Genomic DNA, 18591 nt, shown 5'->3' with positions numbered 1-18591 from the left:
AAGATGCTTTCACATCTTTTTTTACAGGGCCTTTTCAGAAACTTTGATGATGCCTTCTTGCCAGTTCTTCAGCCCCATTTAGAACAACTTGTGGCAGACTCCCATGAAAGCACCCAGAGATGTGTAGCTGAAATTATAGCTGGCTTAATAAGAGGTTCTAAACACTGGACATTTGAGAAGGTGCTGAAGTAGTATTTTTGAGTGATTCATGGAAGTTAAGGATAAGTTTGAATTATTAAACAAATTAAACATGTGAAGTTGAGGGCTTTTAACGTGTCACCTATGTCCAAGAAAGGACTGGAAAGTGTTGCAACACTTACTGCTTCATTGCCAAACTTTGAGCACAATTCATAGCTTGGTTTGGTGCCTATATAATACTAGGTGTTAGTAAAATGCTTCAAGATTAAAACTAAGAACAGTTTGCTGGTAAGGAGATAGCAAAGCTGACATGTTTTGTAATTTCCAATCAGAATAAGTGCTTATGTCCGCCTCGGACTATGACATCTTTATTTAGTCTAGACCTAGCTGTCTAGATTATCTTTAAGTGAATTTCTATGCTGAAAAATAATTCTGGGAGAATCAGTTCCTTAATAAAAAACAAAAAAGAAGTTTTAAAATCAGAGGGGTGGGGGGGAAGTCCTTGTGGTGTACAAGACTGCTATCCTACCAAAAGCAAAGTGTATGCAGTCTCTGATACAATTGTACTTAAATCACCATGAAGATGGTACATACGTAGTCCACAGTATTTCTAAACACCTGGTAAACAAAATGATTCCTGAAATCTTACCTCTAGTAGTATTTATTTTCTGTTGTAAATATCGTACTGTAACTGCTTCCAGAATCAATATTGGTTTTCCATGATTTAAAAAGATGGAAGGATTTGGGTTCACAGAGGTTAGATGGCCATTTTGTCCTTAAATAGACAAATCTTGTCTTTTGCCTTTTTGCTGAGCAGGTGGAAAAACTTTGGAAGCTTCTCTGTCCATTGCTTCGAACAGCTTTATCCAACATTACAGTGGAAACGTATAATGATTGGGGCACATGCATAGCAACCTCCTGTGTAAGTACCCCATTTTTAGTCTTGTAAAGCTATATCCAGATGGTCAAGTTTTACAGATTATGTGTAAATAAGAGCTTTATGAACAGAGGTATTTGAGTGTATTTTATCAGCTAAAACTGAGAACTGTAAATACAGTATAAAAATAACATCCATTTAAAATCTCATAGCTTTTTTGGAAATTTTGTTCTCTTCTGCCCTTTGCAGACAAATATAACATTTCTGAAAGGAAATAAAGCCTTAGTTTTCTTTTTAAGTATTTTAGAAGAGCTGCATAAGGTTAGTGGGTGATGTTAATGTGTATGCTTGCTATGTGTTCAATTTTTGTGGGAGTTTTTGAACTCAAATGATACCTTTATTCTTGCTTTAAAAGTGTGCAGCTTAACATTATGCTGTGAAAACTAAGTCTCAAGTTATCTTCCAACATACAGTAAGATTTCTATACGCTGTGGTGGACTGGGAGTTGTGGTGTCTGAGAAGCAGGGTAAAGGATAGGCCACAAATATCTTGGATCAGTAATTCTTTGAAATCACTCAGCAAAATTCAGCATAGTTTGTCAGCCAGAACCCTGGCAATCAGTTAGCAAAATTCAGACGTGATTATTCACATAAGTCAAAAACGAAGCTAAAATTCCTTCTATTCTTATCATTGTATTTACCAAATAGTTAAAACTGCGTGTAGTTTCATTGGGTTTTCCTCCTATTGAGGTTCATTGTGAAAAGATATTTAACTTTGCACTTGCTTAATAGAATAAACCCAAGAGATGCAAAGAAAATCTCTGTCAAAACTTTACTTGTTTATACATCATTTACATTTAAAAAAATCCCCAGTTTGCTTATATCTCTGATACCCGTTTATTTTCAGGAGAGCAGAGATCCTAGGAAACTGCACTGGTTATTTGAATTGCTGTTGGAATCTCCATTGAGTGGTGAAGGAGGATCATTTGTAGATGCATGGTAAAATTAATTTTAACTGTTTTATTGTGGCTGAATAAAGAAGGAAATAAAGCATGGATAAAATGTATTGAGAGCATGTTGTGCCAGCTGGCTTGTAGAAGCAGGGAACAAAAGCACCGCTTTCCAATTAGCTTTCCCCGCACAATGGCAGTTTCTTCATTATTATTTCTTTAATGTAATTAAATCTAGTTAACAGAATGTGAAAGTTTGGAACTGGCATAGCAGCAGTAGTGTTGTTTCATTCTGTAATTTTTACCCAGCTTTGCACGCAACTCACGCAAAACATTGCATTGACACACACAAAAGATTCCAAAACAAGGCTTGGAGGGGACTGGGGAAGGGAGGAACAATTTTGTATGGCTAAAGATAAGCTGTTCTGATTCCTAGCCGACTTTATGTACTGCAAGGTGGCCTTGCACAGCAGGAATGGAGAGTACCAGAGCTGTTGCACAGACTGCTGAAGTACTTGGAACCTAAACTCACGCAGGTTTACAAAAACGTCCGAGAGAGAATAGGAAGGTCAGTATTCTCTTCTGCAGTTCTTGGTTTGTTTGTTTTTTTTCCTCTTTGTTTTGTTTGGGTAATTGAGTATCTAAATAATTACACTGAAGTGGTGACTTCTTATCTCTGTGCATTAATACTGGTAACAGAAATTCAGACAAATTATTGTTAACAGACTTGCTTCAGAAACTTCAGATGACTTCTCTATCTTTGTCTCCTATTGTATGTGGCCTCTTATGTTTATGTATGATATCTCTAAAGCTTTAAAAAAAAAAACAAACCACCAAACCAACAAACAAAACCCACCCCCCCCACCCCCAAAAAACCACAGAAAAACCCCAAACCAAAACCAACACCACTACCCAAATTTACTGTGTCTAAACCCTAATAAGTCATAACTAGACAGGGATTCCTTTAGAGAGCATTTTAGTGACTTAAAAACTAGTTGCAGATCTGTTCGGAGGCAAAGGGGGGTTGTAGCTTAGTGATTTTCTAACCCTGCTTGATTCAAATATCTACAAAGAAGGTATTTGAAAAACATTTTGTTTTTAAATAACTTTGAAGTGAAGATAAGAGGAAATTTTCTGTAAGTATTAAACTTCAAAGTTCAACAAATTGATCTCAGATCACTTTTAGCTATGTTCTGTAGACAGTAGTCATGCTAACTGTATGTTCTTGCTTTCTTTGTTTGCCTTTTTAGTGTTTTGACCTACATATTCATGATAGATGTTTCCTTGCCAAATACTGCTGCAACTAAATCTCCTCGTGTCCATGAATTTACTACCCGGATACTTGAAAATCTTAAACCCCTCATGGAAGCAGATGAAGAAATTCAGAATCACGTTATGGAAGAGAATGGAGTTGGTGAACAAGATGAGCGAACTCAGGGCATTAAACTCTTGAAAACTAGTGAGTTACTTCATGAGGTTAAGAAATGGGGGGTATTTTAGGACGTGATGATTGAGGTCTGCAAATCATACAGTTGCAGTACACAATTTCTCCTCTCAGATCTGTGCTGCAACAACGTATCTGTTGTTTCAGGGTTGAGGTTTATAAAGTCACCTTTATAGGGTCAAACTTAACTACCGCTATACGTCCAGGCTAATGTGTGAAAATCTCACAGGCGAGTCTTGCAATAAATTTGGTCTATAACTTGTTTTGGGATTATTACTATTTTTTACCTTAATCAGTGATCATTTCTCTTTATAAAAACAGTTCTGAAGTGGTTGATGGCAAGTGCAGGACGGTCCTTCTCTACAGCTGTCACAGAGCAACTCCAGCTTTTACCCTTATTTTTCAAGGTATGTGCTTTAATTGCTCCTTTATTAGTCATGTTTGATTAAAAAGGGATTCTATATATAAACCAAAGTTATAAGGGACATTACAAATAAAAAGAAAACCTATAATGGTAATTAAAAAAATGCATACTGAAGAGGCCCCGATTTTTTTTTATGCTTATGTATGTTTACAGCTGGTAATCTAGCCTGTTAAATGGTTTCCTGATAATAATGATTTGTAGGTGAATGCCCTGTACACGTGTAACTTGGGGGGGAAAAGTGTTTAATTCATGAATGAGTGTATGTTGTTTCTATTCTGATACTTATCTTTAGTTGTTTTCTTTTGTTCCATGATTATACAATTCTTTTAAAATGGTGGTACTTCTCTTGGTTTTCCTGGCACCTCTAATCTTTTGTATTCTTTTATGAAGCTGGGTCATTCAGTGCTAAATATCTGAAATAATACATATTTGCATGCTCCAAAGCATATGTCTTACTTATATAAACATCAGTCAGTTATCCAACAATAACGTATGTGACCACAAAATAAAGGTTTACTTATGTGAAAGTAAACTTGAAATACTGATAAAGCTTTCTCTCAGTTTGGATTTGATACCAGAAGAATTGCAATGGGGAACCAAAGTCTTAATGGCATCCATTTAATCCTCCTTAAGAGCTTCAGACTAGCCATACTATTTAGATAAGTAATACATGGTGCAAGGAACAAGGATCTCTTGATTCTGTTCATTTTTTTCCACAGTTTATTGCTGAGAATATTTTAACGTTATATTGATTGTTTTTCCTAGTTAACTTAATCCTTCAGCATTATATTGATTGTATTTTTCCTAGACAACTGTCCTTTCATGAGATTAAACTTTCTTTCAGGATTTTGCTGTTAGCAATGCTTATTTACTAACACTAGCCCTTTATTTTTTCCCTCTCTTATCTTGTTCTATAGATTGCACCGGTAGAAAATGACAATAGCTATGATGAGCTCAAAAGAGATGCTAAGATGTGTTTGTCGTTAATGTCTCAGGGTTTGCTGTATCCTCAGCAAGTGCCTTTGGTACTTCAGGTGCTAAAACAAGTGAGTAGGGTCTAAATAGCTTAAAGCTTCTTGTTATCTGATGCGCTCTGTGCTGCTTTTTTCCTTTAAACTTTATACAATAGTTGTGATTGGAAGAGAATCAAATACTGATTTTCTTAGAGGTGAAAGGAAAGAGTTTATTAGAAGTGTTTTAAAACTTTCTTAGAAACAGTAAATGTATTTTGTTTTGTTTCCTACTTCCAAACATTTAAACAACTTGTATTTTGATAAGAAATTTAACAGTATTTTAATAAATTAAAATTTGGTTCAGTAGTGGATCAGTTTAAGCCAAACATGTCTCCCCATGAGCATTACAATTCAAAATCCAGTTTCAAAATGAGTCGTCATAGGAAGAACTGCCCTTGAATCTCTGCCTTTTTATAGTTTTACAGTGACTGCTACTGCTTTCTGAAAAAGAACACAAATGAAAATGCACTCTTGAATGGTTCATTCTGTATACAGTTTGTCATGCAAGAAATGCATTTTTTCTCTCTAGTCATTCAAGACTGATCTACAGTAGTAAAACTACCTGTTGCAAAATGTACACACAGCCAAAACAGTAACTGCAGTCTTGCAACTGCAATCAGGTTGCACCCATGCCTGATGCTTTCAACAACTTGGACTTCCATAAGCATGTGAAGATCAAAGTAAAGGAACTTGAAAAAACTTGGCTTTCCAAATCCATTGTATAGAATATATATACTCGAGCAGAACGGAATTTCTGGTTTATTTATGTCTGCCGTATGACTGATGTTGGGAATGAATCAAAGGGAGAAAGTTGCCTACTTTGTCTTTTACGGTATTAGGTATCTGTTAAGTATGCTTTGGAAGTTAAGCCTGTAATAAATTATTGTCTAAATAATAATTGCGTGCTTTGGAAATTAAGGAGTGTATGAAACAAAAATATCTGAATAAGGGAAGTTATTTGCAACTGTCCCCAAAAGCTTTTTCTTAAATATTGTTAGCTTTACATCAGGTAGCTGCTTTCTTTCACATTCTTGCTTTCTCATACTTACTTAATTATATTTCTAGACAGCAAGAAGCAATTCTTGGCATGCTAGGTATACCATATTAACCTACCTCCAGACCATGGTGTTCTACAATCTCTTTATCTTTCTCAACAATGAAGAAGCAGTCAATGACATTAGATGGCTGGTTATAAAACTCCTGGAAGATGAACAGCTTGAGGCAAGTAATACCTTTTCTGAAATGCTTTGTTTCACATGACTGGTTTCTTGCCCTTGTCAAGTTTTATGAAAAAGCTACCAGTTGTAAATTAATATAGCAAGTATTTCTAGCTTCGCATTCTTCCTATTTTGAAAATATAACTAGCTTTATGGGATTTATTTCTTTCATATTCCATTTTTTCTTTTAATATTCCATTCCAAGAAAACAGCTGTTTAGAAAATACTTCATTAGTGATTTTTGAAAGTTCCGTTGTTCCTACTTTTTCAACAGAATGGAACATTGCTTTGTTTCATTCTTGCTTTAAGTACAGCTGAAATAAGGATATTATCATTTTACTATATATATTAGCATGGATGTTGGTAGAAAATTCAACTTCCAACAAGGTAAGATGCCTTCCTGTGTGAAAACTGTATAAACCCACTACTTATTACTCTATAAGTCTGTTTCCCACTTAATCATATCAGCTTATTAATGACAAAAATACTTTTTTTTAATACATCCAGCTCACTAAGGAAGTATTTCTTTAGTTATAAGTAGATTTTCCTTAGTTTTGTGAAAGATGCATGCGTAATAGGACAGAATTTGTCTAGCAGATGCTGTTATTGATGCTGTTACATGATTCAAAAAGATAATAGTTTGTAAGCTTGCTTGTCAGTCTGACAAGTTTTTGTGCGTATCTTGAGCTAGTGATACTTCAGTATATACAAATGGAAGGAGAGAAAATCCAAAATCTTGGCTGTGGTACATGTGTGCTGTTGAAGATCCGTGTATGAATGCACAGTATGCTCTTAGAAGTGCTGTCAGGATCATAAGCTTGTTCTCGGGGGGGGCGGAAAAAAAGTGCCTGATGTGAATCATTGAGCCTTGTTTGTCAGGCTTCCAAAAGCTGGAGAAAAATCACAAAACTATTTTATTCTGTATTACTAATTCACAGAACTGAAGGCTTGTATTAAATGATGTGAATTTAAGTATGTTTGATCATGTTCGAGCACAGTGAAGAGTCTTTAGTGTTAACCTCCAGTCTGTTCCATTTCCCCTGCGCCATCATTTTCACTGTTTTTTGTGCTGTTGGCAAATACCAATGAAATCCTACTTTTGGGTGCTTGGGTGCTTTTTTCTTTCTAGAAGAAAGAGAAGATTCTGAAGTGTGATACCCTTCTGCCAAAACAAAGATCCTGGCTTAGGTCTTCCTGAAGCTACATTTAAAACAGTAGTTATACCTGAGATGTGAAGCTTGGTGAACAGTGAATTGGAAATAATTTGAATATACAAATTAAAATTTCTGGCTTAAAAGGTTTGACATCACAATCTCTAAAGAACAGCACTTAAACTACTCGCCCAACCGTGCCAATTTCAGTCTTCAGATGAGCGCTCTCATGTCTTTCATGTCACTATTCGTGATAGTGAGCTGGAAAGCAACAGCTTGCAATCCTAGATAAGTTGTTTCCCACACCAGTCAGAACACTTACCTCATAATCTCACATAATTTTGAAAAAGACCTTTTATTCACTTTAATACAATTTATCTAGTTATTTTAAATGTGCAAAATTATTCCTCTGCACTACAGAGATGCAAATCAAAAAAGCTTATCTATGTTCATAACCACTTACGATCATGTTGTTACCATGGAAGCTTTCACTTTTCTTTGAAGAGTAGTCTTGTTCTTTCTTGATAATAATTGGCAAGATGCAGTATCTTGCAGAGTAATTCCTATGTATTTTTTTAATGCTGAATTTTTAAGGTGAGAATCCCTAGCTTTAACTAGTATTTGGTGTCTTTACCCTCTAGAACTGAGATTTTGGTTCTTGGATTTAAAGATTTTTTTTTTTTTTTTTTTTTTTTTGCTTATTTTGATACAACAGTGCCAGACCTAAGATCCAGCCCATCTTGTTCTTTGTTTTAATATACAGTTTTCACTTCTAATATTGCTGGAATTACCATTCTCACACTTCCTGGTGATTTCACATTTTTTCATAAAATCATTGCGACAAACCTCAGCAAATGCCAATGTCAGGTGACCATGCTGAATGTCAAATAGCAATGTGACTGCAATACAAAGTGAACGTGGGTCGTAGGACAGTCTGGCTTCTATCGAACGCAAATTTCATGCATCCAACCTTAAGCACAGGTCTCTCGAATTGAAGAAGGCGATACTTAAATGGTATTGTGAGAAGTTCTCCTTCTGAAAGTCAAAGGAGTCATGGAGCTGATGGAGTACTATGAATATAAGAGCTAATGTGACCCTGCAGCTGATAAAGGGAAAAAGTATACAGTCCTGAAAAATAACGTCTCTGTGTAGAGCAGTATAACCACCATTGAATATCATGTCTAATTTTCATGTCGTATAGGCAGTTGGAGAGAGCTGCAGGAATGATTGAGTTTGGGAAAGCATGTTTTGCACTAAATAATTCTATTTACTCAGTCAGAAGTAGAGGAAAAGTGAAAATGACTGTATTCAACTTGGAGTTATGGTTAAAGTGATAGCCTAGTTAATCTGAAAGCATCTTTCTCACAGTTTTCTCAGCCATAATTTGATCTAGGAAGCTATCTGGGTAGGTGCTTCATATGTTTATATTTTTATAAATCAGTGTACTGAATACATAGCACTCATGTCTTGATAAACATTTTTCATATTACACTGCAATATTACAGTAATGGGAATATTTTCTCTTTGTATAAGTAGCCCCTTGCAAGGACCGCGGTTAGGTTTTGCTTGTGCTGTTGAGTGTTTTTGTTCTGATATTTTTACAGTTTTGTAGACCTTGGTCAGTCAGTTCTGACCAAAAAAAAAAAAAACCCAAACCCCATACTTGATTGGAAGAGTATTCCTCTGCTGCTACTCTGTAGTTTTTATAAGTCGTCATGTGAGTATGATGATCTGTAAATTATTTAGTGTCAGATGTGATGAATGATTAGCTTGCTAATGTATGATTTTAAAGGCTTTGCTTCTAAGTGCTCCTTGCAGCAAAGTGTTCCTTTTAGTTAGATTATTAATTTAGAAATGAAAGTGGTTTTAATACAGCGAATAGTGATGTAAATGAGTACAGTTCACTTGGGAGCTTGCTCACTTTACAGCCAAGCTCTTCTTTCTATTCTGGGTCTTGCATTAGCACATCATGTTTCATTTAATAGCTTAGTTCTTAAGAGACTCACAAATTGCTGATAAACAATACTGGCAGACTTTCACTTCGTACTTCTTTATGCTGTTAACAAAGTAGATCACATTTGAATAATATGTTGTAGAAATTTAAATGGAATGAAGTGAAGTCTCAAGAGCTTATTGTTAACTTACTATGTTTAATTATTGCAGCACTTGCAGCTATACTTATTGCTTTGGAGGTTCAGAACATTATGTTCAAGGATATAATTTATTATAATCTGCTGCATTGGATTCAGAGCGTTGGTAGGTGTTTGTACTCCAGATAGACAAATGTTCTGTTTACAGTTAGGTGTAACAGTATGTACTTACAAAAAAATCTGGCGACTGCTGTCAGCGTTTCAACAAGTTGATTTGGTTTTCAAGCTTGTAAATGTCGGGAGGTTTTTGTCAGCCTGCAGTTATTGAAAGTGGAAGTGAGTTTCGGAGGGACTCCAATTTAAATATGGTCTTACAGTTCTGTAACTATGGTTTTAGGAGATTTGAGTAGATGAGATAAATTAGTAATACTGATGGGTTATACTTACTTTTAAAAGCAAGTGACTGAGTTGTTTCTACTTGTAATCCACAAACAATGTGTTGTGGCTGTTTTAAAAGGAATGGAAAAGGAGATCTGTGTTTTGAATGGTTTGGCAACTAGATGAAAACTTAGTTTAATCTTGTTCTTCGGGGTTTCTGTGTTACTGAAGAGAAGAATATTTTTCCAACCTGGAATTCTGTTTTTATCCATGTAGTGAAAAGAACCGGTACTCAGGACAACCAAGTAAATAATGCTGGAGCGTTATAGAACTGAATTGTTGGCCATAAACTACTGAAGTTAGTTGTCATTCCTTATTAATCCAGCATCTGTTGTATCTCCCAAAGAATACTTGTGCTACGGGTAGAACAGAATCAGCTTTGTCTCATGAACATACCTCATACCTTCTCTTGGAAAAGCTCTTCTGCTTTTGTCAATTCTAATGTCTCCGTGTACATTTGAAGGGGAAAACGAAATGCTTTGAATAAAGTATACTTTTTTCCTTGGTAAAACTAATGTTAATACAGAGACTATTATGAATTTTGTAAAGCAGGTTGATTATTTGGGGTGGTGCATCTTGTTCTCATTCAAAGACTGTTTTTAAACTTTCTAAAGCTAATCTAGTCTATGATATAGGTATGTCTTGACAATGGAGTTAAATTACATTATTTGCTTGAGTAGTAGGTCACTTCATGACAAATTATGTGAAGGTAGTTCTATATTACAATAGAACGATGTTTATTAATTTGTGAAGAGCCATATAGTAAACTAGTAGTAGTTCATGATCTATGAGATAACAGGATAATATTTTAAAGACTTTCTTGGGCAGAGTTTGGTAATTTGGCCTAGCTGGATGTACTTAAAAGGATAGTAATAGCATAAATACCTGTTTCTTGCTGTGCATGTGTGCTTAGTAATTGTGGTATGTACTATCTCTGCTCACAGGTGAGAGAAATGGCTGCTACCACGCTAAGTGGTCTGCTGCAGTGCAATTTTCTCACTATGGATGGGCCCATGCAGACCCATTTTGAACAGCTGTGCAAGATGAGGTTACCGAAAAAACGGAAGCGAGACCTCGGTTCAGTGGTGGATACAATTCCTTCTGGTGGTAAGAAAATTGCTTCAGAGACTAAAACCATGCATGTTGATAGCAGGTTAGGAAGAAATATTTTGTGCTACACTTAAATGCTTATTCTGCAAGCACTCCAGATGGAATAGGATTTGTCCTGTGGTGAAGCAGTATTTAGAAAATTAACATATACCCAGAGAAACGTAAGGCCTGTTGCCCATGCAAATGTTTTTCCTTCCTAAGCATTCATAAACCATAATGGCAAATGACTTGTCCTTATGTACCTTATTGTCCATTTCTGTGTATGTAGTGCAGATCCTTAAGCGCTTCAAGAATTTGATTTATAGCGTAAATGATGAATAAGAATACACTACAACAAAAAAAGGCAAATAATGTTTTTTTATGATGTATTCCTATGTTAAACTAACTTACTACTTTTCCAGAATTAACACTAAAGAGATTTCTCCATTTCCCATGTGCACAGGTCACATAGTTAAGAATGCAGATGATGAGGGATAGCTATTTCCTCAGTAAATAAACGTCCTTAGCTGCCACAACATAATTTCACTCCGTACCCAGCTTACCTTCTATTTGTTAGCAGTGTGGCTTTTTATTTAAAAAAAAAAACCCAACCCAACACACACAAAAAAACCCAGGAAAAAAAAACCCCTTAGTTAACCTTACTTAGGAGCTTTGGCTTCTGACCAACCATTTAATGCATCTGAGTCACATTCATTTGACCCAGAAGGACTGGGTTTCCATATTGTCAAGTAGTTGCGGTATTTGAGAAAACATTCTGAATGCAGAAATAGGGAACACTGGAGATGTAGTTCATGAGCTATTTACTGAGTAGAGAGAAAGATTCTTTGAGAGAAGGAAGCTCATTTTAAATGTTTATAAAGTATACAGCAGTTGCAGATTAATTTTTTTACACATTCTTCCCTTACAAATGAAAGATAGAATCAGAGAATGAATCTATGATTCTGTGTAAGAAAGCAGAAGCAATTTGGAGATCCATACACTTGTGTGAATTTATTTGACTATATGGTCTGTAGAACTATCTGGTTTTCTGTAGAAGCTAGAGATACCTCTACTGTGGCAGGGTTTTTTGTTTTGTTTTGTTTTTTTTAATTCGGGGTCAAAACTCACTGAATATTAGTATCAGTATGTTTGTCGTGGTTTAACCCCAGCCAGCAACTAAGCACCATGCAGCCGCTCCCCCTTCCCAGTGGGATTGGGAGGAGGATCGGGATAAAAAGTAGAACTCGTGGGTTGAGATAAGAGCAGTTTAATAACTAAAGTAAAATAAAATATAATACTAACAATAATAATAATAATAATTGTAATGAAAAGGAGTATAACAAAAAAAAAGAGAGAAATAAAACCCAAGAAAAGACAAGTGATGCACAGTGCAGTGGCTCACCGACCGATGCCCCAGCAGCGATCCACCCCTCCCCGCCAACTCCCCCCAGTTTATGTACTGGGCATGACGTTCCATGGTATGGAATATCCCTTGGGCCAGTTCGGGTCAGCTGCCCTGGCCGTGCTCCCTCCCAGCTTCTTGTGCACCTGCTTGCTGGCAGAGCATGGGAAACTGAAAAATCCTTAACTTAGGATAAGTGCTACTTAGCAACAACTCAGACATCAGTGTGTTATCAACAGTATTCTCTCACTAAATCCAAAACGCAGCACTGTACCAGCTACTAAGAAGAAAATTAACTCTATCCCAGCTGAAACCAGGACAACGTTATTCTAATTGGATCACCTCTGTTTAATATATAGGCTCTCTTCAGTCATTCCCATCAATTAAAAATAGCCTTATTTTCACTGATAACCAGTTTTAAGTTTGGCTGTGTCATTGAGGAATGTCTTAGACAAGATAGTTGCACCTTGCCAAATGTAAATTAATATCCTGCCATTGCAGACTTGGTTAAACGCCATGCTGGTGTACTAGGACTTAGCGCGTGCATTTTGTCAAGTCCGTATGATGTACCCACCTGGATGCCACAGCTCTTGATGGATCTCAGTGCCCATCTTAATGATCCTCAGCCTATTGAGGTAAAAATACTTATATCGTTTTTCTATTCAATATAACACATCTAAAATACGCTTGACTTCTTAGTTCCCCTTTCCTAGAAAAAACCAGAAACCTGTTAAACTTAGTTTCTGCTGCTTTTTATTAAATGGTTGCAAACATGTTTTAAGTCATGGACTGCTTTTAAGTATTTTCCGTGGTAGTTCTGTTCTTGCTTTCAAATTTAAAGCATAAACTGAAAGCTGCAAGAACTATATCTATAATGAGGAAATAGTCTTTTTTAATTAAAAATGTCACTTTTGTGCATGCCATTCTAGAAAATACCAACCTGAACCAAAAAATCACTCTGAAATTTTTAAAACAAGGTTTTATGAGCAGCGCTAGAAACAAGTTTTTAATGAAATAGTTACCTTTAACTCTATTTTTTTGCCCTGTCTATTCGGTTTTGCTGACCTTTGCTGTTTTAACCAGAGTAGTAAGCTTACGGCTGAAGAATTCCTTAGATTTAACAAAGTTTGCTATGGTGTGCTTTACTGAATCAAGAAACTGAACTGATGGGACTTTTCTTTTGTTAATTTAATAATAATCTTAATTATTTTAATAACAGAAGATAGTTTTCCTCTGATTTTTCTTCTGTGCACCTTACGTGATTCAACTTTCTCATGTTTTGAGACCCAAACCATTGGTTTGACATACCCAAGGAAGAGGGGAAAAGCATTTCACTTATACTTTATAAGAATCTATTAATTTTTTCAAACTCAAAATTGTAGGTCAAAGAATTGTTTTTATAAGAATGTTGGAGTCGTGACACTGGTCAAAAGACTAACCAGAACTCTAAAAACTAAAATACTGGGAAACTGGGCTGAATTCCCCAGAGCCCTTCTAACCTTTGCCACACTGCTGAAACTCTTTGCTCTACTCAGCAGTTATTTTTGTTGTATTCAATGTTTGTTTTGTCATGGAGCTTAAATCCATAACTGATATGATCAATACTGATTGTCTGCTATGCAGATGACTGTGAAAAAAACGCTGTCAAATTTCCGGAGGACCCATCATGACAACTGGCAGGAGCATAAACAGCAGTTCACGGATGACCAGCTACTAGTGCTTACTGACCTCTTGGTTTCACCATGCTATTATGCATAGATAGGTAAGATTATCTGTTTTGGCATAAAGTGACAGAAACATCAGTCTTAGGAAATCTACTCTAGCTGTCCAGTCTCGTATGGAGAGTAGGGAGGAATCCCTAACCACAGGGAAAATGCTACAGCCAAATGTAAGTCCCTTGCACCTCCAGTGGTCTGTTCAAGATCAGATTTATTTTGGTTAAATATTGTCCATCTTTTTGAGTGTCTCTGTATTACACTAGTGTTTTGCTAAGACACTTACGCTTGTTTTCTTGAATGCTGATGTTCCTTTTCTCCATTTTCTGCCAGTTGGCTGCCTTTTAAATGCCTGGCAGTGTCACTAAAGGCAAGGTACTTGCTGCTTTGTACTTCTGTGATGCCTCTGAGGACTTTAGCCTACCACCCAGCCCAGTATATCATCTACATCTCACGATGGGGAATGACTGCCACCAAACTGTTTCCTCTTCCACATTATGGCTTTGCTACCAGGTCTCTTCACACAGGCGTGTCCCCAAAGAGTGCATCCATTCCTGGAGTTTCTCTTTGTTACGCTACAAGTTTCTGATCTCTGTTGTATTGTGATGTTTTGTGACAGTATTCCAAGAGAAGTTTTAATTTATATTTTCACTTTGTTCTGTGGTAATAGCATGAGGCAGTAGTCTTGTTTTGAATTCTTGTTTGAATTCTTTCTTCTTTCTTTTCAGGTTTCTCCTGGAAAAATGAGGATGTAGGAACCTTTCTGCGAAATAAAGGAAACTCAAAGAAATTTATCATGTAGAGAACTTTGTGTTGGAAATCCTGATGCCTAATCAAAACCACTTTTAAATACAAACATAAAGACCTGGTTCTATTCAAAAAGAATTTCACCTCCCCGGGGAGCAGCTGTGGGAGCCCCACAGTCTCCTTGTAACTGCGCTTGCAGGGCCTGATCGTGAGTTTATTGCAAGACCCTTCTCATTGGCCTGCATTACACATCAGTCTTGTTTCTGCTTTCTTGCACACAGTGACTTACACTGCACATTTCTCATCCTCTTTTTCTGACCCTTCTTCCCAGCTGTTTCCGACATCAAAGATACGCAGAACCAGAGAGTGCTGCAAACCACAATGTTCTCAGTGAAGCTCTCCAATTCTGTTGATGCAACTTCTTACCTAGTCAGCATACAGTACCAGGAACCTATCTTTCTCAGAGTTTATTTTTCACTACTTGGATTTGAGTGCCCATCAGGTGACGGGCTCTGTATCATTCAGTCCACCTCAGGGCAGGATTGCCTTTTTGTATCTTCCTTGTCAAAATGTAAATAGCTGATCTTCTCTGTGCAGTATAGATGATGGCAGGACAAAACGTGGGGAGTGAAAGCTCTTGCTGCCTGGCCAGGTCTTCATAGATAGCTTGACCACGTGTGGAATAAAAATCTATGATTATCTGCATATTTTTAAGGGTGAAAGACTGTGGGTGTTTCCACATACTTAGAGTCCACAGATATGAAATTATGGACTATCAAGTGATGGTTGAATTCACAGAATGAAGTGTATGCACAGTGTGAAAAGGCACTGAATGGCTGACTTTTTAACAGCATATTCTCGTAAAGATTGTCACTGTTTGAGCAAGCATATCTTGTTCGAAGATTGTGGAAGCTCTGTATTTTTTTGCCTGCAGCTTTGTTCAGAGACTGATATCTATTGGCTATTTAACATGTTTAATATGTGTTACATAGTTGTAAAAGACTGTATAAATTGTAGAGGCATTGCATTGACAAAACATTGTACAGTTTGCAACCTTTTACATAACACCATTGTGAGATTAATTTGTAAAGATTCATACTTAGATGTTAATACGGTAGTAGTTCTGGCTTTTGTATCAAATCAAATGCCATTATTAGTTTTTTAAATTATTTTCTTTAACAGAATATCTCTTCATGTCTGAAAGGCAGAGGTTTTGTTTTGGTTTTCTTGTATCTCATTATTACTATGTCTCATTCAGATTTTAATGCAACACTTGTGGCCATCTCTAAATGCTGACATCACATATTCTGGTGTGATAAGTTCATAGAATGTGAGGTGCATTGAAATAATTCATAAACTGGTGTGTGTTTCAACTTTCATGCAACCCTACAGGAGCACTGATACATTTCAAGTGATCTACCTGCTGAGTGTGTGACTCATTCCAAACTTCAAAGCACAGCAGTGTTCCTGGTGCAGTATTTAATGAGTGTCAGCACACGGATGTAACCACTGTATAGCGTAGTGCCAAAATTATTATTTCAATTGTGTACGTAGTTTAAGACCCAATAAATGGACTGTTTGTAACATCTGCATTTTTTTGTATTTCTACAACGGAAATTTCTTATTTTGAGACTATAACTTAAGGTTGTTTACTGTGCTTTTGAGCTTTTTGTATGAGGCATGTGTTTATTGTGGGATTTGGCAGTGAGTTAAGGCAACATTCAAGGATTAATTAAAGATCTAGTTCTAATGGTTGAGAAACTAGCTTTTATATTTACCTAAAAATACCTTGTACCTGGCGAGGCTTGCTAAAGAACTTACTAACTTCTCAGAAGTACACTTAAAATCGGAGAAACTAGTTTGAAGTGGAGGGCGTTTTGCTGATAGAAGTAAAAAAAGTTTAAAAGTAATGGAAAGTATTTGCTGCAGAGGATCATCTTTAAAGTATGTGTTGGCTGATAAACTGGTGGAGCAGATATTATATGTGCTGTTTTGCTTACACTAAGGGCAGGTAACTATAGGATCTAGCTCTGCTGCTTTTTACTGTAGTTGGGAGTTTCTGTTATATATCTATAGTCAAAGTGTAGCTGGAATTGGTTGCAATGCTGAGGATCCAGTGCCCTGTAGAGAATCATTCTGTAGTCAGAGCTATGATGGCAAATAAGTAGGTGGTATTAATTCACAATAGCTGTGTATAAATCAGCAATGAATCACTTGATCCAAACAGATCACCCAGAAAACAGAGTACCTATTCAAAGTACAGTTTTGTAGGATAAAATATACCTATGGTAGTGTGAACAAACTTGTACTAATTGACTTTTTGTGGGTGAAAGATTGTTAGTCTCCTATTCTGAGAATGTAGGAACAATTTTGAGTTCTTCATCAAATGCTGCAACTGCATTGCTACTTTTATTCCCTAATTTTCCCCAAGCAATATACACATGTAATGAGTTCTGAGCTTTCCATCACTTTGATGTCTTATGCTGTCTCTTCCCTAAAGCCTTAGAGATGAAACAACTGCAATACCTCTGTCTGGAGAGGGGGACATGTCTAGCGTGAGAAGAGAGAATTTTTCGCCTTGAACAGTAAGGGAGATGGAGAAATATCTTGGAGATGGTCTGGTAGCCTTGATAGCCTTAGTGACCACGTGTCAGTCTGCACAAATAATCTCAGTGACCACCGCTGTTTGAAGCACCAAAGAATGGCAATGATGTAAGGCAGAATTCATTTGTTGGGTTTTTTGGAGGGGGGGGTTGGGGTGGTGGGGTTTTTTTTTTTCCTTTCCTCGAGTTGCAGTGACTTACTGTTTAGTGACTATCTTGCTAGAGTATTAAATGGAGTGATCTCCCATATTTCCATAACCAAGTGGGTATATTTGTGCATGTGAAAACCTGCTGAAATCACAGCAGAGACATGATGCTTGTTTTGATAAAAATGTATAAGAAAATAATCAAGTAGGTGAGTAAGACTTTAACTTTGCTTTTGGGTGGCACCACAGACTTGACATTGGTGGACTGTGTTATTAACAAGTTGAGCTAATCTGTATATGGATTTTTTTTTTAAAAAGAAAGAGGAAAAGGTATGAAAGTCATTATTTCTGATACGGTATATTATGACTATTCCTTCTATGTACAGGTATCTGCCCTCTCATCCTTTTTACTTCTTTACCAGGCTGCTGGGAGTCCTCTGCTTGGTACACACGGATGATGTCTCCTGTCAGTTTTTCCACAGTTAGGCATCCCCAGCATCCCACACTCTGTTCAGTCTTGCAGTTTCTTCCACAGCTTCAGACTTCCTGGAATCCTGCAACAGAGACTCCAGCTTCCTTTTCTCCTGTGCTTTTGAAAACACAATAATCTGGTAAGATGTAAAAGGGGAAAAAAAACCAATTTATCAGTAGAAAGTTTTGCTGGCCGTTGTCCTTGCAAGATTTTAACTTTAACACTGCTGCGAATTACCAGCTAATTTGTTTTACATTCTCGCTGGCATTGTGCAGTAACTGGAAGGCAGCTTCTGTGGATCTCCCCATCACAAAATTGTCGCTGTACATAGTCACGTTGCTGCACAGGCTCTGGAGAACGGGCTTCCCAATGAGAGAGGGGGGGGAATTTCACCTGAACCTGATCTAGACTTCCAGGTTGTCTGCAGGCTAGAGGTAGCCATGCTCCAGGGAAGGGGTTTTGTGGTGGTTAATCCAACAAGGTACCTGGAGCACAAGGGCAGCAGTAATTTCACAGTCTACTGCAAGGAACTGGAGGTTTGATTACAGAAGAAAATTAAACTGTGTGGAAAATGAAGAATATTGCTAAGCTGTTTAAGGCAATGCACACACATTACAAGCAAATTGTAGTTGGTTTGCACTGAGGGTTTTTTCTCTCTCTTGGTCAACAGGTGCTT

General features: G+C 36.8%; 1 protein-coding gene across 1 annotated transcript in view; it reads left to right on the top strand.

The window, feature by feature from the left end:
• PSME4 (proteasome activator subunit 4) overlaps positions 1–16358 on the top strand; it is a 70564-nt gene extending 54206 nt beyond the window's left edge. Inside the window, exons 36-47 of the mRNA XM_050893273.1 lie at positions 28–180; positions 956–1060; positions 1922–2013; positions 2401–2532; positions 3215–3423; positions 3730–3815; positions 4750–4878; positions 5911–6066; positions 10686–10848; positions 12734–12867; positions 13856–13994; positions 14676–16358. Of these exons, the coding sequence (XP_050749230.1) occupies positions 28–180; positions 956–1060; positions 1922–2013; positions 2401–2532; positions 3215–3423; positions 3730–3815; positions 4750–4878; positions 5911–6066; positions 10686–10848; positions 12734–12867; positions 13856–13990 (1494 nt within the window). The 3' untranslated portion in view covers positions 13991–13994; positions 14676–16358. The remainder of the gene's footprint in view (positions 1–27; positions 181–955; positions 1061–1921; positions 2014–2400; positions 2533–3214; positions 3424–3729; positions 3816–4749; positions 4879–5910; positions 6067–10685; positions 10849–12733; positions 12868–13855; positions 13995–14675) is intronic.
• Positions 16359–18591: the final 2233 nt, after the last annotated feature.

The sequence above is a fragment of the Gymnogyps californianus genome, chromosome 3 (genome assembly GCF_018139145.2).
Source record: "Gymnogyps californianus isolate 813 chromosome 3, ASM1813914v2, whole genome shotgun sequence".
NCBI lineage: Eukaryota > Metazoa > Chordata > Aves > Accipitriformes > Cathartidae > Gymnogyps > Gymnogyps californianus.
This window is presented reverse-complemented; position numbering and strand designations above follow the sequence as displayed.